Source organism: Protopterus annectens, chromosome 8.part0, assembly GCF_019279795.1.
Source record: "Protopterus annectens isolate FY-2018-M chromosome 8.part0, PAN1.0, whole genome shotgun sequence".
NCBI classification, from domain to species: domain Eukaryota; kingdom Metazoa; phylum Chordata; order Ceratodontiformes; family Protopteridae; genus Protopterus; species Protopterus annectens.
The window spans coordinates 883,041,872-883,065,044 of record NC_056741.1 but is presented as its reverse complement, the minus strand read 5'-3'; the positions used below and the strand labels follow the sequence as shown (position 1 = coordinate 883,065,044).

At 38.7% G+C, this 23,173-nt stretch overlaps 1 protein-coding gene across 1 annotated transcript in view; it reads left to right on the top strand.

Moving 5' to 3' along the window:
• The window catches only part of LOC122809134 (troponin C, slow skeletal and cardiac muscles-like), a 90,936-nt gene that overhangs the window by 1,669 nt on the left and 66,094 nt on the right, over positions 1–23,173 (top strand). The window contains exons 2-3 of the mRNA XM_044080403.1: positions 10,494–10,524; positions 19,861–20,007. Of these exons, the coding sequence (XP_043936338.1) occupies positions 10,494–10,524; positions 19,861–20,007 (178 nt within the window). The remainder of the gene's footprint in view (positions 1–10,493; positions 10,525–19,860; positions 20,008–23,173) is intronic.

The window sequence follows — 23,173 nt, the reverse complement described above, 5'->3', positions numbered from 1 at the left end:
GGGGTTGCCACAGCGGAACTCCTGTCCGCTAATCATTGGCAGTAGATTTTCACGAACACTGAGGTGCCAGCTCGACGTCCAACCTTCAATGAAGGCACGCCCTTACGCATGTCTTTCGAACGCCACCCAACCGTGGGGAGGACATGCAGACTCCACACAGAAGACACTCCCTGCACTCCAGCTGAGTCCACATTTGAATAAAATTATCTGTTTACTTTTCATATCATTAGCTGAATCGGTTACCTGTTATTAGAAATGTCAAAATAATCCACAAATACTATTCACAGGAGTTATTATTTAGATAACTATTTCTACAGCATACATAACTGATGTGTACAATACACTGAAATGTTATCTTTTTAATGCATTCTAGAGATGAAAATAAAAGGCAGACTTTTCCTTCCCTTATATGCCTTATATGAATGCTGTCAGCATTTAATGATGGATAGGTAAGTGTGTCAGACGCATGTGCAAAATATTCCTGTCTTCTTCAAACAAGCCCAGCCTCCACCCTACCTGTAATGAATTCCAGTTTGGGGAATATCCGTCTTGAATTATTGGTGCCAAATAATAGAGTAGAGTAGAGGACCAAAGGGGCCGGCCTAGAAGATAACATGATTTAATGCTGTAGAAACAAGCTACTTATTCAGGGGTCAGATTGTGTTGCTGCAGTGAAATGTTATGCAGTTACTGTCCCCAAATGGCATGTTTAACTACCTGAAAAGGGGAGTGGAATCCCATGATGCCTCTCGAATGGGAGCAGCAATATCATTTGTGCTTTTTTAATCTGCATATAGACATGCAATTAAATACACTTGTGTATATTAACTCTTAGCATTAAAACTCTCAAGTATTTAAATCTTGCTGGCTCTGCAGATGTACAGACAGTCTTCACTATATCCCAGATAACCCACCTTCTATTAGCGTCCAGGGAGCTTGAGATGGCTAGAAAGGAATGGGAGTGAGCACCCAATACAGCTAACCATCCTGAAGGGATAAAATACTGCCACAAGAGAGGCACTAGGTAAACACTGAGGGTGTGCAGAAATGTGCACTTGGAGAAGCTCAGAACAGGCATGGCCTGAACTGTACCCAATCCTAAACTACTACAGGATGGCAGCCTCTGTGCTCAGACTTCACCCCTCCCTCCTGCAATCTGCCATTGCCAGGAGGGAAAAACCTGACTGGATCAAATATAGATGCTGCTTTATGGTCAGAGAATGGAGAAAGCCAACAATAATACCCAAACTAATTTAAACAATTTATTGCTTTTGTTTACTGGTGAGTGGCCACGGAGGTGCAGTGGTTAGCATTGCCACCTCACAGCAAAAGGCTCTCCAGTTTGATCCTCTGCTGGCGTGCCTTCTGTGCGGAGTCTGCATGTCCTCCCTGTGGTTGCGTGGGTTTCCTCTGGGTGCTCCGGCTTCCTCTCACATCCCAAAGACATGCTGGACACTATAAACTGGCATGAGAGCATCCGTGTGTGTGCCTTCTGTGGAAGGTTGGGAGCCAGGCTGGCAACTCGACACCGTCAAACTCCACTGCCAATTATGAGTGGACTGAAGATCCGCTGTGGTGACCCCTAACCGGGAAAAAGCCAAAAGAAGAAGAAGATTGCTTTTGTTTACTGGGAAATTCCAACCAGACAGGTACTTTTGGTGATATGGAGTAAGTATATTTATATCTTAACCCTTTATAATATAAATACCCTATTAGTCTGTCTTTAGAAAATGAAGCTGAAACTTAAGAATCAAGTAAAACAGCATTGATTTTGAGCTGCATTTAATGTGATTATGGGGGTCAGCACGAAAAAAATGGTGTGTGCGAGTGCACATATGCCTTTTTTGTCATTCTGCAGTGATGGAATTCCTTTTAACAAAGGGTCCTAGATTTTGCATCATCTTGGATGCTGGAAAGCACTCTACTGGGGTTTAACTTACAGAAGAGACAAGGCTAAGTGGTGGCAGAGAAATAGGGAAGATGTGTTCCATAGAAGGAACAAAATCAGCTGTACAGTCTTATTTGGTTTGGTTCATCTAGATATTTTGAAAAACACCAAAGTGTCATTTTATATTGGCATTTTGCTACCTTGTGAACTGAAAGACTTTACATGTACCATCTCTTTTCTAATTAAATGGTGATAGACATGGCAAGTAAATTAAAAAAATAAAACAGTGTAAGAAACTTCTCTGTGTGGAAGATTTTCAGTCCATATATCTCTAGTTAATCACTGTATATTAATCAGATCAGACAAAAGTAGGAGAAGTAGCGAATTTAAACTCGTCTTAAGTAAAACAAAATAAATAAATAAAAAATATATAATTGTACAAGGTTACTAAGTTGTTCTTCTTTTGGCTTTTCCTGATTAGGGGTTGCCACAACTGAACTCCAGTCCGCTAATGATTGGCAGTAGATTTTTACTGTGCCGAGGTGTCAGCCCGATGCCCTACCTTCAACGAAGGCACGCCCATTTACGCATGTCTTTCGAACGCCACACGACCGCGGGGAGGACATGCAGACTCCACACAGAAGGCGCTCCAGCCGACAATCAAACGGGAGAACCTCTTGCTGTGAGGCAACAACGCTACCGCTGCACCGCTGCGGCTTGTAAAGAGTTACTAAGTATTCGAAAGTAATCCAAGCAAGGCAGGCAGTCTGTTTCCAGCTGAAAATCCTTTATTAAGTACACAGACAAGCGATCCAAGTAAACCAAAAATAGAGTAATAGTTTCCTCACAAGCTTTCTAAATATATATATATATATATATATATATATATATATATATATATACTTTTTATCAGGCAAGGGAGTGGTTTATTGTGCTGTAAAACAAAGTTTTATTGGTACACGTTAAATTCACATCCCTTCCCCCATCAGTGTGACATTCGAGCTGGTCTTGCCCTAGTTAGTAGCTGTCATAATAATATAACCCTTATGTACTTAAAATAAAATTTATAATGATTTGGTACCTCGTATTTAACCAGATTATTAAGTAGATTATTAAGTCTTGATTTTATCCAAGACAATATACTTCATGGCTGGAAATATATCAACCTTAGTCCATTTGGCAATCAAAAAATATATATAAATATGATGAAAATAGAATATGATTTTTACAATTATTTTTTTTACATGCAAAGTGTGTACGTATATATTTATATATATTTTTTGATTGCCAAATGGACTAAGGTTGATATATTTCCAGCCATGTAGTATATTGTCTTGGATAAAATCACAGACTTAATAATCTACTTAATAATCTGGTTAAATAAGAGGTACCACATCATTATAAAATGGGTTATGTTATTATGACAGCTACTAAGTAGTGCAGGACCAGCTCGAATGTCACACTGATGGGGGTAGGGATGTGAATTTAACATGTGTACCAATAACACTTTGTTTTACAGCACAATAAACCACTCCCTTGCCTGATAAAAAGTATATATATATTTAGAAAGCTTGTGAGGAAACTATTACTCTATTTTTGTTTTACTTGGATCGCTTGTCTGTGTACTTATTAAAGGATTTTCGACTGGAAACAGACTGCCTACCTTGCTTGGATTACTTTCGAATACTTAGTAACTCTGTACAATTATATATTTTTTATTTATTTATTTATTTTTTTGTTTGACTTAAGACGAGTTGAAGTTCGCTACTTCTACTACTTTTGTATGATTTGATTAATATACAGTGATTAACTAGAGATTTATGGATTGAAAATCTTCCACACAGAGAAGTTTCTTACACTATTTTGTTTTTGGACCCACTACACTTGGGTTGTTTTGAGACTTTGGGGATACCACTGAGATTACTTGTTTTTTTTTTTAATTAAAAAATACATACACATATATATAGATATGTGCCTGTGTATGTCATATGTCAGTGCTGCTAAACAGACTAAGACTAAAGAAAGTATATCTTCCTGGGTGCAGCTGCATTTTTTTACTTTTTATGGCTCTTTTTCCAGTGACCTCTAACACTTTGGTGGAATGAATCTACTCTATCCACAGCCAGACACTTTACTAGATTTGCTCCTAGAAATATAGGCTGGGAAGTGGACTCCCAAGATCAACCTGCAGTACCAGGGTTTCTTATTTTATGGCCATCCTTCTACTTGCCCACACCCTGGTAACAGATGTGATGACATTATTGTAAGATGTACATACTGCATGCCCTGATGTAAACATTTTTCTACACTATATCTGCACCACAATGCTTACCTGTTTGTAGCCAATCCCCAGCACCTATCAAGAGGAGCTTCTAAGCAGTTTAACATCCTGACCCCTCCAGAGAGATGACGGCTGAGTACTAACTCAGTATGCAACTCTAAAAGTACCTTTTCATCCAAGCCAAATGTTTCTGCTTCAACGCAGACCATATCACCTACAGATTACCCCCATCTCCTTTCCATTTTTCTTCTGTTTTCACAGAATTATTGAAGATTGACTCACTTTTGTAAAAGAATGTAAAATATTGTACATGACATTCTGCTTGTTTACTATAATTCACACATACATACTTCTCAACTTTTTAGTACAAGAGATCTGGACAAAGCCAAAAATAATGTGGAGGGGGGCAAAGACCCACATTTAGGAAACTGCTTTAGCATGCATTTTCTTAAAGTATATGAAATCAAAAATTCAAATGTCTGTCATTATTTAGTAACTTCAGTCCTCAATGATTTTAGTCAGAAAACCACAAACATTATGAGGAACAAAGCAACAATGAGGCAAAAATCTGGACAGTTGAAAGTTATGAATGAACATACACAGTTTTATGTAACTAATCTGAACTTCATCTGTTATTGCTTTCATTTTTGCCTCTTTGTCTGGGAAATATTATAGCAATAACCTACGCCTGGGTGTGGGTAATGCGGGATTTACCCACGGTTGGCGTGGTTTGGTCCCGAGGGCTAAGCCGAGGGACCAAACAAAGACAACCGTGGGTAAATCCCACATTACCCACACCCAGAAGTGGGTTACTGCTATTATACTATGATATTATTTAAGAAAAGAAACAATTACTTTTCTTAAATAATGGCATTGTATAATGCCTCTTTGCTGCCCTTCCGCAGCTGTCTGGTATCCGCGGCAGTTCTGATGTACTGCGCATGCCCACGCAGTACATCAGAGCTGTGGCCAAAAGCAACGGAGAAAGCAAGATCTCCGTTGCTTTTTACTGTTTCGCTATGTTAAATGGGTTTAACATAGCGAGACAGCTTTAAAATAAGCAACGTAGATGTCCGTTGCTTATTTTAAAGCTGTCTCGCTATGTTAAACCCATTTAACATAGCGAAACAGAGTAAAAAGCAACGGAGATCTTGCTTTCTCCGTTGCTTTTTTTTAAAACCTGTCTCGCTATGTTAAATGGGTTTAACATAGCGAGACAGCTTTAAAATAAGCAACGGAGATCTCCGTTGCTTTTTTTAAAGCTGTCTCGCTATGTTAAACTTTTTTAACATAGCGAGACAGTGTTTTAAAAAAAGACATACTAATGGAAAAATTCCATGCAACCGGACCTTTTTCCATTAGTATAAGTCAATTTACAACGTGCACGCTGGCCACTCAGTGTGCACGTTTTGGAATATTAATGGGGGGTCATGGTATAATTTGTATTTCAAATGAGTTGAGCCTGAAATTGGTCAGTATTGAACAGTGCACTGCCCTGATGCCCTATATCAAAATAAACTCCATCCCCTCTCCCCTCCTCATAATCCAGTCTTCTGGCATCTAGCATGCTAAAGTTACACATCCAGTGCTAGTGATAGGAGCCTTCACTGGGTGCATTATACCAGACCCAGGCTAACTTGTGTTGATAACTACTGACTAACTTGTGTTGATAGCTATTGCTGTTTTCACTTGTACTCCTCTATTATGCATTTATGTTCTTCCACATTCTTGTTTTGTATTCTTCTAATTGTAAATATTGTCAGAGGCAAAGTGAAATATATTTCTTTTCTTTTTATAATAATTAATATATTAATGCAACTAATATGGTTGTATTGCAGCTCTTAATTTCTCTGCTGTCTGCAGATTTGTGTGTTAAATATTAACTTTGTCTGCTCTGTCAATCCTAAATATACTGTAAATTTATATATAGAGAAAAGATAGACATGCCATGCTGGTCCACGAACTGAAAAATCTGGAAAACAGATGTTATGTAACACCTTTTATTGTACCATCCCAGGTTTTACATTTACCTGAGCTTTAGGACGAACAGGAGATTTCCCTCAGGAATTATCTAACAGTCCTAAAGTTTGAGTAACTGTAAAACCTTGGTTGGTCCAATAAAAGGTTATCAGATCACTTCTGTGCTTCAGCATTTTATATATGTAGATGTATAACTATGTTTATTTTTTTGTATACATCTCATTTCATACATACATGCGGTAGTCTCTGTGGGAGCTTTCTCCCAAGTTCCTTTATATGAGACAAGTCCAGCAGGGTTAATAAGCCAGTTTAATAAAATATAAATTAGTAGGAGCCTCTGTATCAGATTTTCTGATGTGTTTCCAGTGTCCCAGTCTAACTCTCTCCATGACAATGAGTAGCAAGTACAGATAATATGTGATGTTTTTTGCCTGAGAAACAGTTATACTACCACATGAAACATTTCATGGAAATGGTCATAGCACCTAACAAAATCCAGGTGAAATATGTAATCACATGGCAGAAAGCTGAAATTCTGCAAATGAAGACAGAGTGAAATTTTGTTTACTTCTGTAGGAATATGACATACTGCTTATCTTTAAGGAAATAATATTTCATTTTCACCAAGCAAAACATTTTGTAAAATTACAAGGTTGCACAAATACTTTATAAGATAATATTGTCTTTAGTTACACACAACACTGGCAGCGAATAGCACTAGTTATTGTCTGTCAGAAGTTTACAGATGCTCCCCAAGTTCAGATGGACTGCCTATAGGTGATGCTAAGTACTAAGTTCTGTGTCTTACAAGTCCAGCGTTTAAGGTTCAATCCTGACCTCTGGTCATTCTCAGTGTGCCATTATATTTTCTTTCAGGGTCTGAGCCATTTTTTTTCCTAAGTACTTTGAGTTCTTCACAGGAATATAGTGGTTGACTGGTCACACTAGAGTCCTTCTGTGTATTGTATTTATCCTTGCCCTTGTCACCTGAATCATAACTAAAAGGGCTTGACAAAAGGCCTGTTCACTTAATGTTAATAAATAAAAATAAATCTTAAAATACAGTTTCCTACTACCTCCTAGAACTTCTAATTGGTTTGACTGCCTTCTGTAAAGTACCTTTTAGTGTGCATTTTGTGTGTGTGTGTGTGTGTGTGTGTGTGTGTGTGTGTGTGTGTGTGTTTGTGTGTGTGTGTGTGTGTGTGTGTGTGTGTGTGTGTGTGTGTGTGTGTGTGTGTTTGGGGGGGTGGACACTGTAAGAGATTGATCTCAACCAGGACATATCCTGCCTTCAGATGATTTATGGGGGCAGTGCTGGTGGCAGTGTAATTATTGCCTGCAAGTCACCCCTCCAACTGCTCTGCCCTCCAGAACCTCTACTACTCCTTGGATTTGGAGCTGTTGTTATGAGGAGGGAAGGGTAGGTGGAAAACAGCTTTAGTCCAAAACTATCTCTTGAATGGGACAATGTGCAGGATGGGGATGTTAATGGGAGAACGGCATCCTTGAGGCCGAGCAGACTTGGTGCTTGCAGCATTGTCCTGCTGCACACTATGCTTTTATATTGTCCTACTTCCCACTTGTGCTGATGTTATTTTCTGCAAGGTTGGACAGACAATGAGGCATGCCCTGTAGGACATGCCCATCCTGGGCCTAGGATTATCATGCCTTCAGCTGTGTTATCCCTCATAGCCCAGCGATTAGTCTGAGCTTCAGTCTCCATAAGGCCTTACTGAATGGTTTGCCTTGGCAGCAGAATCTCCTCCCCCCTCCTGTATGGGTACACCCATCCTTCCTGCCTGAGCTCTCAAGCACTTAAACTGCTAAAAAAACTCTGGTCACCTAGGTCATAGTTAGGGCTCTCTCCCTCGACATTGTAAGTACAGGCTGCTTGTGTCCATTTTTGGAAGGATAGGTTCTATGTTGCCATGCCACTGAATTGGAGAAATGGTTATTGATAGTTTGCTAGATGATAGACAAATGCACAGTATTAATAGCATAGTACCCACCAGGAACATGGTGTCTTTGGCACATTCTCCAGAATCTAGATTTTAGGTTTAAGAAAGCCTTCATCAGATAGTAATGAACATTTCCACTGTGAACACCAATGAAGTTTCTAATGGCTGTTCAGACTAGCTAGGTTAACAGTTTATGTCAATAAGCAGAAGTCTAAGTCTATTACCAGTGTTAGGAACATGCGAAAAAGCTAATATTTTGAGGTGAATGATCTCTTGTCAAGAGTTTGCTGAAGTCTAATTCTAGCCATATGACTGCATGGGTGGAGCTTGCCAGAAAGGTATTCCAGTGAACATCTTGTCCCAATTTCGGCAGAGGAATGGGAGTAAAAAGTGGCTTCTGCTTCTCAGCCAGTATATAAGGTATTTGTTTAGTTCCATTCAGCTAAGAAAGGACCAGAGTATACCTGAGTTGCTGGAGAATGCGTTTATAGGAAAGAAGAGGGCAGAATGCATTGAAATTCTGACAACAATACAATCTATACAACTTTATTATTCCAAAAATTTTTATAATTTATCAGTGAATCTGATGATTGAATCTACCCTCCTCAAGTTTCACAATTCTCTGTCAGTTGTCTCTCCCATCCATGTCCTGCAAACTGTGTACCCTTTTGCAGGGATACAGTTTGCTGCTTCTTGTCATGTGTACCCCCCCCCCACATCCTGGATGTTGATATGGACCAGTAAGTGATATTAGATTTACTTGTTAGGGTTCTCACTTTTTGGTTATATCTAGCTTCCACCACTGTTTCTGCTTTCTCCAGTCCTCTTCTTAGCCAGGAGGTGGACATTTCATAGTCTATGGTTCCACATCACCACATGTATTCTACTTGTTACTAACCCTTTAATTGTACTTGAACATATCATCACCCATCTTCCTTGCAGCTAATGATATACATACTGTAGATTGCCAATAGGGGAACCTAGCTTCTATCCCAGCTTTAAGGCGGACATCTACTCTTTCCATGCATTTTTGTTCTTATTGAACTTCACTTCCACTTATAATCCTGATACTAAGATAGCAAACTGATGTCATAGTATGTACTGAGCAATGCTTTATATAAATCAGAAAGGCATTCTGGGTAGTTACTTCTTTAGATGAACAGCTACTTATCTCTTTCTAGTTTCACTACTTCAGCACATATGTTAATTTTCAATGTAAGGTACTTCACCTGGAAGCTATAGACTCTCTTTTTGCTGCAATTGGTATGGAACTACAATAGATCATATTCTAATTTAGATAGAGAGGTGTTGTTGGTTCAGTCTTTCACTGTACAATGGCAGATGTTTAAAAAACTTCAAGGGGTATAAATTATAGATGAAATTAAAATAAAAATCACACATATACAAGATAAGTTGCATTGTATACGGTAAGGAGGTTAATGCCACCTTGAAGAGTTTGTTACTTTTACTTGTTTTGAAAAGTGCAAACATACACTGAGGTTAGCATCTGTATCAGTTTCTTCCTTCCATCTTGTATTCATCCTCCCCTGTTCTACAAGTTATCTCTTCTGGGGAAAAGTATCACCTTTCTAGCTCTCCTTCCAAAACACCCTAAATCTGGAAGGCTCATTTAAACAGTCCACTTCTCTTGCAGTATATATTTACACTATGGCAGCAAACTCACTGTTTCCCTTTATACAAACCATCTGCAATCAATGCCTATTATTTAAGGATGGTACAGTGGCAGTCTGTACTCTTTCTTAGTGCACCTTTCCCTGTCTGTGCTCCTCTGTTAGTGACTCTCTCTCGCCATTTTAGTTTTAAAAGGATCACTATGTTATTATTCTGTCCGGAGCCATCCTTCAGCATGATTGCCTTCAACAATCGGCTGTATGCCATTGCAAATGTCAACACTCAGAGTTAGATAAAAGTTTAAGTCTTAGTTCTCTCATCCAACTGGGGATTTTAAACCAGCAGGGGATCCATGGCAATTACCCAACTATTCTAAACAGAGAGAGAATGAATGAAGACAATTATTTACTTTTGTGTTGCTATTTTCAAGTAGTTTAAACACATAATAGTCCATACATAGTTGGCAATGACCATTAGAAGCTACTGTGATGTTAAATTGAGACACCCTTATCTCCTTAGTTTTCTGAGATAAACAGGGACTTTAAGATTTTGTTCAAGGCTATATAAAAATAGTCTCGTCTGCTGGGTTGCCTGAAGTTCGAGGAAGTAACCCTGGTAAGATCTGAACACTGAATATCACTGTCCACACTGTTCAACTGAAAAAGAAAAAAAACAATCATTTAAACCATGATTTAGTATTGTGAAACGTTTACAGTAAACACACAGATTAACATTTTTGTTTTTTTGCATGTAGGTGGAAAACTTAACAGAAGAACAGAAAAATGGTAAGTTGAACAATCTGCACTGACTGCTTATAACTGTGGCTTGTCTGTGGGGGAAGGAGGTCAGGTACATGATAGTATCATACATATCCTATCGAGGCAAGAAAAATATCAAAGCTTCTGACTAGAGCTCATGTCAACATATTGACTACAAAGTAATGATTACTGACTTATGCAACCAACTACCTCTCTATATGCTTTATTCCTAACCATGTCATTTACCAACTCTACTATTACTGGGTGGGGGCATATTAGTCCTCTCAAGCAATTGGGGACAAATTTCAACAGAATCAGGGACAAGTCAAGAAAAAATCAGGGACACTTTTAAAATATCAATGCTATTAACTTCAAACATTGACAGAATCAGAGCATATGAATTAATACACATTTTCTGAAGTAAAAGAAGTTTATAACTCTTAATTATTGTCATTATTCATTAAGTGTAATTCACCATCTTTCCTCCAAAAGTCACTAGTTTTAGGAGGGATTAAGAGGGACAGAGTTAAAATCTGAGTTAAAATCAGGGACGTCCCTGAAAATCAGGGACAGTTGAGAGGTAACCCTGCAGTGGGATCTCTTCGCAGCTGTATCAATCTAGGGACACATATTAATTCACTAAAAATGGTCAAAGTAGCTGTGTCACTCCTGAAATAAATTATCTGTAACTACCCGGCCTTACCTGGTTAGAAAAGCGTAAAGAGATGCATTCTAGTCTGTTATCATCAAAGGGTAGAAACAATAGTAAAGGAAGCATTCTACTTATTTGTTTATTTATTTATGTCACATTTGTTTACGAGGAAAGTTTGACTTGGAATGAAGCTAATTTTCAGTCGAGGCCTGGGGATAAATGCTCCAGGCGCATGTCTTTATAATCCATCTTCTAATCCATCATCAAAGGACAGAAACAATAGAAAAGGAAAATTCCAGATGGGTGGCAAGCTAAAACTGGTTTGTCAGAGACCTACTTTTCCATATAGCCATAACTGTCTCTCAAAGAGTTAAATAGTGGCATTAAGTATGAGCAACATTGTGGAATATACTTTGAGATAAGAGGCACACGGTTCTGATGGCCACTTCAGTATTTAAATGCCAAAAGGAAAATGGAGAAGTTTGACAATGGAAGGGGGCACGGTTAAAGAAAAAAGCAGTGTTGTGTGATTGTCTGATTCAGTAACCAACTAATAATCATTTAGAAAAATGAATGGATCTGAAACGCAATACCCTATTGGAGAACATACTTTCTCCAACAGAGTATTAACCTCACTCAAAAAACAGCCCAGGAACAAGTCCACAACAATATATTAAGTCATCAAAAAGCATGTAGAGTGAAAAAAAATGGCACTCATATTATTGTTGCACAATAAATGCAACTGTTTAGCAAGCATTATAATGAAAAGAAAACAAATGAAAGACAAATAACAAGCATAACTGCAATAGGAAACATTTATTTTCCTCCTCCTAACCTGGCATTTGAAAAGGTGCATTGAAGGATGTGTGTGTGTGCGCGTGTGTGTGTGTGTGTGTGTGTGTGTGTGTGTGTGTGTGTGTGTGTGTGTGTGTGTGTGTGTGAACAAGATAGTGTGTGTGCGTGTGTGTGTATGTGCATATGTGTGCACGCGTGTGTGTGTATGTAACCATGTGAGCAAGAGAGAGAGAGAGAGAGAGAGAGTGTGTGTGTGTGTGTGTGTGTGTGTGTGCGCATGTGTGCGCACGTGTGTGTGTGTGTGCGTGTGTGTGTGTGTGTGCGCATGTGTGCGCGTGTGTGTGTGTGTGTGTGTGTGTGTGTGTGTGTGTGTGTGTGTGTGTGTGTGTGTGTGTGTGTGTGTGTGTGTGTGTGTGTGTGTGTGTGTGTGTGTGTGTGTGTGTGTGTGTGTGTGTGTGCCCACGTCTTAACTCTTTGCTCAAAAATTCTGGACAAATCCACAGACCAAAATTCAGGAAAATGTTTAAATATTATCCTAGTTAATTTAAAAGGTTAGTAGAGCAAAATAGGTTTTGCTTCAACACACTTTTCTGACCAATAAGAAGTATAATAATATACAATAAGAAGTATAATTAAACAGCTTTCAAATGATTGAACCAAAATCTGAGGCAAAATCAGGGACATTGTACAAAATCAAAGACATTATACAAAATCAGGTACATTGTACAAAATCAGGGAAACTTGAGAGGTATATGGGATGGGGAGGGGGAGATGCATTGTTTAGAACTCACAATGAGACATCTGAGGTATAGATAGTCAAGAAAATACCTCTAACTGTTGGGCACATTTGTGACTGTGTGTGTGTGTGTGTGTGTGTGTGTGTGTGTGTGTGTGTGTGTGTGTGTGTGTGTGTGTGTGTGTGTGTGTGTGTGTGTGCATGTGGATATGTGAGTGATTGTGTGTTTGTATGTGTGTGTGTGCTTGTGTCTGTGCTACTGCTTGTGTACGCATGATTGTGCAGGAGTTTCTGGATATGTGTGACAGACTCTCTCTCTCTCTCTCTCTGCCTGTATTTCTTTTAGTGTATGTATATATGAAATGCATTGTGTTGAAGTTTATGGCTATGTGTGACAGGCTCTCTCTCTCTATGCCTGCACTTCTACTAGTGTATGCATATATGAAACGCATTGTGTAGATGTTTCTGGCTATGTGTGACAGATTTTCTCTCTCTGCCTGTACTCCTATTAGTGCATGTATATATGAAATGCATTGATGTGTCTGTGTGTGTGTGTGTGTGTGTGTGTGTGTGTGTGTGTGTGTGTGTGTGTGTGTGTGTGTGTGAGTGTGTGTGTGTGTGTGTGTGTGTGTGTGTGTGTGTGTGTGTGTGTGTGTGTGTGTGTGTGTAAAGACATAACATACTTACATAAGGGACCCTTACAGCTGCTAGAAACCAAGGAACTTGAAGCCATGGGCTCAAGTGGTTGGTTCCCCATCCGTGAATTTGCCTGAGCAGGTGCTCGAACTTGAACGTAAGTTCAGGGATGCAGCTGCTGCAGTGGTCAGGCACTATCAAGGTGTCATTGCAGAACTGGTAAGTGAGGGAGGGAAATGGAGAGGGGGCTTAAGGTTTAGGGAGGGGAGAGGGATTTTTAGGTTTAGGGAATGATCGAGAGTTGGTACAGAGTTAGGGTTAGGGAGCGAAGGGGTTGGCTCAGAGATAGAGTTAGAGAACAAAGGATAGTTAGGTCAGATTTAGGGTTAGGAAACAAAGGGGAGTGGGCTCAGCTCAGAGTTAGGGTTAGGGAACAAAGGGGAGTTGGCTCAGAGTTAGGGTTAGGTAGCAAAGGGAATTGGTTTTGGGTTAGGGTCAGTGTTATGGGAAGGATAGTTAGCTTAGTGGTAGTGCACAAGAATCAGGGTAGTGGCATTTAGGGCACTTGCCAGTATGAGCTGGTGACAGCAGGGATATATGTTGCAATGGTATGCAAGCACTTGTAGTAGAACCCTTACATAATGTATATATGTATATTTTGGCTGTAAACTACACCCTCCAACAGTAATTACATATTCTACATCAGCTATAAAACATTAGGTGAAAGAACTATTTTGCATCAAAATTATAAAACATGTATACTAATAGTAAAATACAATAGCAAAACAAATGCAAACCAATTTAATGGATAACCTATTTTCTAAATGCAATAATACCATCCAGGTTGAGCAGTATAAAGGAAATAACAGACTTTACAGGGGGTGCAGTGGCTCTCTGCTGCAGCTTTGAGCTTCGCAACACCCCTGGGTGGTCTGTTATTTTATGTGCATCATCAGGCATTACTGCTTGTTTATGTATTAGCCAAGCCTAAGGCTTGGACACTTGAGATGTATTTCACACAATCACTGTCCATTGTTACGTCACTACAGGATAACTCCATCCGCCCGCTTCACCAGCAATACCAACAGAAGTAATGGAACTGATCAACTTTTACTTTGTTTCCTCAGAGTAACTGACTCAGTGCTATTGATATGCAGAACTTAATCATGCTGTCAAGCTCAAAAGGTTAATTTGTGTTATGAGCGTTCACTATATCTGAAACAATAGCATAAACTCTGGTAACCTGGACTTTTTGGCCAACAGAAATAGGAGAGCTCTGCCATGTTTATATTCCTCCATCCATTCTTCTGGTTTGAAGCTGTAATGCATCAGCTCTACCACTTAGCACAGTACCTGCTATGCATCCTGGTTAGTTGGCAAAGCACGCTTCTCTTACACTTGAGATTATCTTTATTACAGACTCAGAGAGAGAATGTTTTAGTTTATGTGAAGGACAGGGGGCTACAGCACCTTTAACCTGATGTCTAATTATGGTTTCCCAATTTTTTTTTTTTTTTAGTGGAAGGTGGCTATGATTTGGTAGAACTCATTTCTGACCTTTAATACAGGACTGGCTATACCTATACGGTATCTCTAACCATACAGAAATTAGGCCAGTAGAATGACTGCCAGGCAACTCAAGTCTAAGTCACACTAAGAAACATTGCTCTTGACCTCTTAGAGTTTGTAAAGTACAGAAGCTGGGTGTATCTTGCCACCTGCTTCCCTCTTTTCTCAGTGGGCATGTGCTCCTTATAAGGCAGTTACACTCCTTTGTAATGCCCTTGACTGCCATATTTACCCATAAATGATGACACCTGTTTTAACTTCTCTTATAGCTCTGACATCAGGCTGCATACTCAAGACCCAAACATAGTATTCCACAAACAATATTGTCTATTCTTAACACACAAGATATTATTTACACCAGGTGGCCCGTGCAACATCCAGACGTTTCTGATGCAGCATTGTCTCCATTTTGGGGGAGGGCTAAAAATGGGAGGTATGCACAACATGGTTTATTGTTACCATATACATACTGCTGTGGCAACCCTGCTGCGGACACATTTTTAATAAGGCTTTCTCTACACATGTACAAGTAATTTGTGATGACAGTTAAACACAGAACACTTTATCAGGCATACAGGGTTGATGACAAAGTTCTGTTGCATCTTATAAAGAGGCGTGATTATTTTATAGTCTGTGGGTGTGCACTTGCTTTATTCATCAGAATAGTGTTCTGACTCTCTCTTTTCCAAATACCATAGTTTTTGCTGAAGGCATTTTGTCCTCTAAAAATTGGAAATGGAAGAAGCAGTGCAGTTTGCTGCTTTGTCTTCCTTAGAAGCTTCTGCTGGATAGAGACAATATTTAATTTTTTTAACAAAGTGAAATTTTGTTAATCTCCTTATCTCATCTCTTCCCCCCAAGTTGCCCAAGTGTCGTAAATATAAGAACCAGACTTTACTACATATGCATAACAACGTTATCTAGCAGTAAGTGTTGTCTTGGTGCAAATCTACACTTGAAGCAAAACCAACTACAGGCATTATGCAGACTTCCTTGGTATGCACTATCCTGTTCTTGTGCCTGGCATTGTTCAACAAATAGACACCGAGTGCTACATTCCCTGTGCATTCTATTTTATACTGGGGAAGCCTATGACTGGGCTGTAGAACTAGCAACGACTCAACATCAAAGGAGCAGCTGAGAGTCAGAAAGTGGCTCACAAGAGTTTAGAATCCTGAACTGCAGTCAGCTGGATGGGAGTTCCCAAGTAACACAAGTAATTCATTGGCACATTATGGGCCTTCCCAGTCACCAGATAGCATGTCTGTTATGCTTTGAGAGTTGGGCTTTTGATTTTAACATTCTGACATTAACTGAAAAGATCAGCAGTATAGTAGTCAAAGAAACTTTCAGGCTTCTTTAGTTGGCAAAGCAGGAGACACTGTAGAAAGAAAGGCTAACGAATAAGTCAAGGAAACGTCTGCCTATGTGACTAGCCATAAACTAGCTCAAAAAATTAAAATCCTTCCATGGGATTTTCAGTGTAGAACTGAATTATATTATAATACAACAGAAAACATAAACTAGCAGCAGGTTTTTCTAACACACCTAGGCAGTGTTGGTAGACAAATCATACAGTATAGCAAAGTCCTTTTAATTTAATAGGGTGAGATCTGTTTGCTGACTCACTCATAGTTACAGAAACATCATATAAATTACATATGTCCAAAGGGATATGTTGCCTTTCTAGGCCTTTGATAATAATCATTTTTGCCAGAACTGTATGCAGCATTCCAGGTGTAGCCTTGACAATGCCTTGTCTAATTAAAAATATGATATCTGCTTTGTTTGTGCCTCTCATGTTACACTACCTTTTGCTACTGCCTTCTTACACAATGTTGTGGTTTAATTTAATGTCAGTCATCACTCCTAGATCATTTTCCCTCATGGTTTTCTCTAAATGCAGTCCACAGCTAGTGCAGGATTTCTGAAGTCCATTAAATGTAAGCCTTTAGATTGCTTCCTATCCAGTCTTACCTGCTACATAGCTACAAGCACTGCTAAATTTTCAGGTCTAACTGTCTAATAAGGAAGTCATTACAGTCTGTTTTGGTGGAGGAAGTAACCACATGTAGTCCTGCTTAGCAAAGAAGTCATGAATGTTAGTTGTAGTTTTATACTGATAAAATGGTGCAAGATAATTGTCCAGTGATTATGCTATGAAACAAGATGCTGGGCCGGATTCATCAGTGCCTACACTAAGTGTACATGATTTGTATTCAAGAGCATCCTACGACATTGTTTGTGCTTCCTAGTCACTCAGAAGGATTACTCTAAGTGTACACATAGCCTTTGTAGTGACCTATATGAATCCCCCTTAATATTTCAGGTTGCAAGAAAATGTGTAGAAAAAATAAAACCAGGAGAAAGAATAAATGAGTTCTGATTGTGTTGTCTATTAACTTAGAACAGTGTATACTTAGTGTTCATTTAGTCTAGGCATTAATGAATCACAGGCCCTGTTTTCTGTCTTAGTTAAGAACTGGACAGAACAGCTCAGAATGTGGACAAATCAAAAACAAAGCTTGAAAGGGCAACCCCCTGTTCAGATATATGCTTCAGAAATAAAATAGGTTTAGGTTTATTTCACACATTGTGCCATAAACTGCAAATGAAATGGAGACATTTTTGTCTTAATGTACTGGTAGCCATTTTATCTTAAAACTTGGTGTATATGGATAAAAATGGCACATAGAAGACTAGCACACATGTAGAGTAGAACACACTTTGCCTAAATTTAGGCACACTAGATTGTTCCCAATTTGTATTCATTCATTTGTTAATCAAGTATGAGGAATAAGCTTTGCATATTTGTTTCAGGGACTACCCAGGCCATAGCGACAAACACAAAGACTGTATGCATGGAAAAGTCAGAGAAGTGTACCATCCAGTATGTCTTTGGTCAGAAAGTGGTATAATTAGAGGAAGCTCACATGGGAATAGATTCCACACGCATAAATTGTAGTAACCGGTGGTCAGGATCAAACCACAGACAGAGAAGATATGAAGTAGTAACATTAAACACTGCTCCACCTGTATGCAAATAAACCTGTGATAACCATTAGGTAGATGCACACAACTCTGAAACTAATTATTTGCAAAACCACCCAACCAAATTTATATTTACTTCTTTCAAAATTTATTCCATAAAAACAAGAGGCCATTTTCTCTTAAGCAGAATCCTGTTCTAGTTTTATTTTGTATCCTATTTTATCCTATGCCATGAAGTAGATGGTAGCATGCTGTTCTCATACAATAATTTTGTGACCATTTTGCCATAGACATTGTCACTAAACTTTGATTGTTTCTTTTCATGCCTTTGTTTGATGCCCTGCCTTTCCTTACTGATCAGCCTGTTTTGCCCTCACTGCTTGTTACCAAATATTTTTTTTTTTTGTGAACTTTTCCTAGTTCTTGGTCTCCTCTGAAAATTGTGTTTGGGCCTAGTGGATCCAAGTGGCTAGCAAACAAAGATAGCTAGATAGATTAGATAGATAGATAGATAGATAGATAGATAGATAGATAGATAGATAGATAGATAGATATATAGATAGAGAGATTGATAGATAGATAGATAGATAGATAGATAGATAGATAGATAGATAGATAGATAGATAGATAGATAGATAGATAGATAGACAGACAGACAGATAGATAGATAGATAGATAGATAGATAGATAGATAGATAGATAGATAGATAGATAGATGATAGCAAGTAATTTAAGACAAGTGGCTAGTTTAATGCATAAACAAGTTTATCACACAGTTAAATATTTGAGACTAGAACAAGTAAATCTAGGAAAAATTAACAGTATTTATACTGTGATCCTCATTTGTTATTTCTATAAAGTATTTGTAAACATTTTACAACTGCCATTTTATAGGGAAACTATTTTCTTTTGTTTGTGTTTAATGCATCATCTGTATGGTCATTTTGGATGACTGTGTTCCAAATCTTAAAAAAAAACACAGGCTAAAATGGAAATACGTTTTTAGCACTAAACTGTCCGTTGACAGTCAGTTTCCATCTTGAAAAGCACATGTTGAAATAGCAAGTCCCTGCTAAAAGAGGGTTTGTATATTAAAACTGACATACTTGTAGATATCAAAATCCCAGACATCAGACTGTTATTCATTTTAACTGTATTACACCCTTTGACACCCAGATTTTGCTTTGTGCCAGTGTACTCATGTTGTTGCCACACTCTCATTCTCACATTATTGTTTTCAAAACACCTGAAATATCAGAAGTAAACAGTTAAAAAGTGAAAAGTGTATACTATGTGACAAGAATGTCCGGCACTAAATAGAGAAATTGTGGAGTTTCATAATATCACATGTAATACGTATTTGCATTTATTAAAGACTGGGATAATAAACAATACAGATGAGTTAATTTATTTTTGATACCTGCTTTATCCTTTTAGCAATGCTGTCTCAGAGTAGTTGTCTGGTTTGGATTCTTACTGGGGTGCCTTCTGTAACATATCTGCATATCTTCCCTTTATTCACATCAGTTATCATCAGGGTGTTAAATTTCTTCCAAAATCCCACAGACATGCTTAGAGGTTAAGTAGTGACCCTCAAAACTACCTGTAAATGTACTTGTAAATTAATATGGGAGTGACTATGTGGGAGTGTATATGTGTGTGTGTGTGTGTGTGTGTGTGTGTGTGTGTATGTGTGTGTGTGTGTGTGTGTGTGTGTGTGTGTGTGTGTGTGTGTGTGTGTGTGTGTGTGTGAGGTTCCTGTGATAGACTGGCATCCCAAACTGAATTGATTCTCTACCTTATTCTTGCTGAGTGGAGAGATAGGCTTCAACTCCACCTGGGGCACTGAAATAATATTTATGTTGGGTATTTACTTCAAAGTGCTGTCACATGTATAGTTTCATCATCATTAATCAGACACATACATGACATGACTATGCTTTTGTGCCTACTTTTTAATGTATCTTTGCTTCTTGCATTACAGAGTTTCGGGCAGCCTTTGATATTTTTGTGCAGGATGCAGAGGATGGCTGCATCAGCACGAAAGAGCTTGGAAAGGTGATGAGGATGCTGGGCCAGAACCCTACCCCAGAGGAGCTGCAGGAGATGATCGATGAGGTAGATGAAGATGGTAAGCAGATACAATGGTTAGAGATTGTAATGCTAATATAAAAATCCATCTGAGAGCAAAATCATTCTAAGTAGCAATTCTCATGCTGCTAGCATATCTTATACCTTAGTTTTAAAGTAGTCATTATTTGATTCTGCATTTCTCTGTCATGTCATTTCCCCTTAAGATTAATGCTATAATTTAATACTGTTTGAACGTGGATGCATCTTGTTGAATGTTGCAAAAATTGGAAAATACATGCATCATAAGTATTGTTTTGTCATTCATGCATTCTTCTCAACTGTCTCTGGTTTGTTTCATATTCTTGAATTGCTCCTCATAAATGTTTTGATTTTCTTGTAATCACTGTGGATTACAATCATAGGATCATAGGAAATTACTAGGCTAATGGCCCTAGGGCCCTTACAAGCCTAGCCAAATTTTATCCTTAATCCCACAATCAGGGCCTATTGCCTTTGTCCAAGAAGGACACAGGTAGAACCCCCGGTGTGAATTTACAGTTACCTATCTAATCGTCCAGATTGCGTTTAAAGAGGGATAATGAGGTGCTCTGTTTGACATGAAGTGGGAGTCTGTTCCAAAGGTGTGGTGACCTCTAGGAGACAAATCTGTCCCTCCAGCAGGTTCTGTTAATGTTACATACCAGGTTAAGGTCTTCAGAGCAAGTAACCCATGTACCATTTGACTTGTGGATATGCAGCATTTCCAACAAAGCAGGATCTGAAATCGTCTTATATGCAAAGCAGAGATCATCTCTGAGTAGTCTGTATGAAACAGAATAAAGTGACAGTGACTTCAGATGATCCACATATGACAGCTGTTGAAGACCTCGAAATTTTCCTTATGAGGAACCTTTGTGTCTCTCCAGTTGCAGTGGGTGCTTGGAAAGGTACATACCAAAAAGGGCATTGTACTCAATTATTGACCTTATGAGGGAAGAGTACAGGGAGGTTATAACTTTTTTTTATTTTTTTTGAGGCAATGCCCTTACTTGTGAGATGAGTAATATAGAATGCCCTTCTTACCACTGTGGAGACATGGTGATCAAAGGTAAGGTTGCTGTCAGCCTGTGTGCCCAGGTCTGTCACCAGTCAGTGCTTACTTAAGGTGTTGCTATTGATGTGGTAGCTAGCAGGAACATCGTTACCAAAAGGGATGGTAGTACATTTTTTTTGCATTGAGTTTAAGGCCATGACTTTGACACCAATCATTTGTTTGTTTGTGTAAGACCCTCTTGTAGGATGTTGACATTGTTTGGAAATTCTGTCACCACTCCCAGTTTGCAGTCATCAGCAAACTCTGTCAGCCACAGACCTTTAGTTTTTGCTTGTACTTCAGAGAAATAGATTCCAAACAGTAGAGGTCCCAAGACTGATCCTTGTGGAACACCACTGGCTACAGGCCTGCTGCTGGAGGTCGATTCCCCTATTTTGACTCTATGGGTTTTGTCAGTGAGCCAGTTAGCGACCCATCTAATGATATAAGGGTTAATACGTAGCTGGGTGAGTTTGTGAATGATGCTTGAGTGAGGGATAGCATCAAACACCTTGGTTAAGTCTAGGTGGGCTGTATGCACAGATTTCTCCTTGTCCAGGGCCCTGGTAACTGTCTCAAAGAAGTCCATCAAGTTTAACGTGCATGATCTCTCTTTGACAAATCCAAACTGAGTAGGGTCAAGTATTTGAAGATTACCTACATCTTTGTTGATAAGGTCCATGATGATGATGTGCTCCATGGCCTTGCAGATAAGGCTAGTCAGGCTAATAGGTCTTTGGTTCCCAGGGTCAGTGGAAGCACCATCTTTGTGCAAGGGGATAACGGTGACTATTTTCCATTCAACTGGGACAAAACTATGACTGAAAAGAGTACCCGATGGTGTTGCTAATTCTTGTTGGAGTCCATGTAGGATGCATCCTGGGATGTTACCAGGTCCCATGTATGCTGTGTTTTTGGCCTTTGAGAAGGCGTTTGCAACCTGCTCTTTAGAGATACAAGGTAATAGGGATGTCATGGGGTACGTGTGGTGGGGACAGGGGAGTAAAGTTTTCACAGAACCTGTTGGCTAAAAGCTTAGCTATGTCCACAGGCTCAGTATATGTGGTATCATTAACCACCAGTTCAGCATAAATCTGGGCCTTTCCTTTTAGGTTATGGATGTAACTAAATAATGCCTTATGGTTGTCCTTAATTGAGGAAGCTAATTTGGATTCATAGTGTGCTTTGAGGAACTTCACAAGAAGTCTTATTTCCTTGTTTAAGCTGAGGAGGAAGTGTTTCCAGTTTAGGGCTTGCTCCCTCTTACTCTTAGCAATTTCTTCGTCTTATTGTAAAGCTTGTCAATCAAGAATGGCAGATGTTCAAACTTTATTCGTATTGTTGGTACAAAACATTTGGTCTATTAACTTTTTAAGTGAATTAAAGTAATATTTACAAATTATCCTTGATTTTGGGCCTTTGTCCCACCACCCCAGTTATTTTTCGCTTTTTCAAGAATTCCTTTTTAAACAAAAAACGTCTTTATTAAATTATCATTTATGACATAGCCGATCATACATTTATATAAATAAAAACAAACCACACTGACATGTTTTCAGTTGCAAACATTATACATCACTTGTAATCTTTTAAACAGTCAGTCAGTCAAACATTGCACAGCTCATTCAGTTCCTGCCTTCTTTTAAACCACATTCCCCTCCAAAACATTATTCAGCATGTATTGTTCCCACAGTTCCCATTTTTTCCTGTGTAGTTTGCTCGTACTCTTTTCTAAAGATCCCACTTCCAGTTGTTTTATCTCTGTTACTACATTCAATACGTCTAGTACAATTAGTTTAAACTTTGAGTTCCTTTTTCTAGCAATTGCTTTTTTTTTTGGCAGCCACCAAAATTAAACTCGGCAAGGCCTTATCATAACTAGGCAATTCCAATTCTGTATCATGGCTCAAAGAAATCATTTCCTTAGTTACACCAATTTTTTCACCCAGTATTTTTGATAGACTAGTCTGCATGGAATCTTTAAAGTTAGCCAACTTATTACACTTCCCAGAAATATGCTCGCAATTACCTCTTTCTATAAAACGTATTTATTATAAACGGTAAGCGCTTTCACTAAGTAGCTTCATCAGACCATACAACAAACTAATGTCAAGCATTTGAAAAGTTTGTA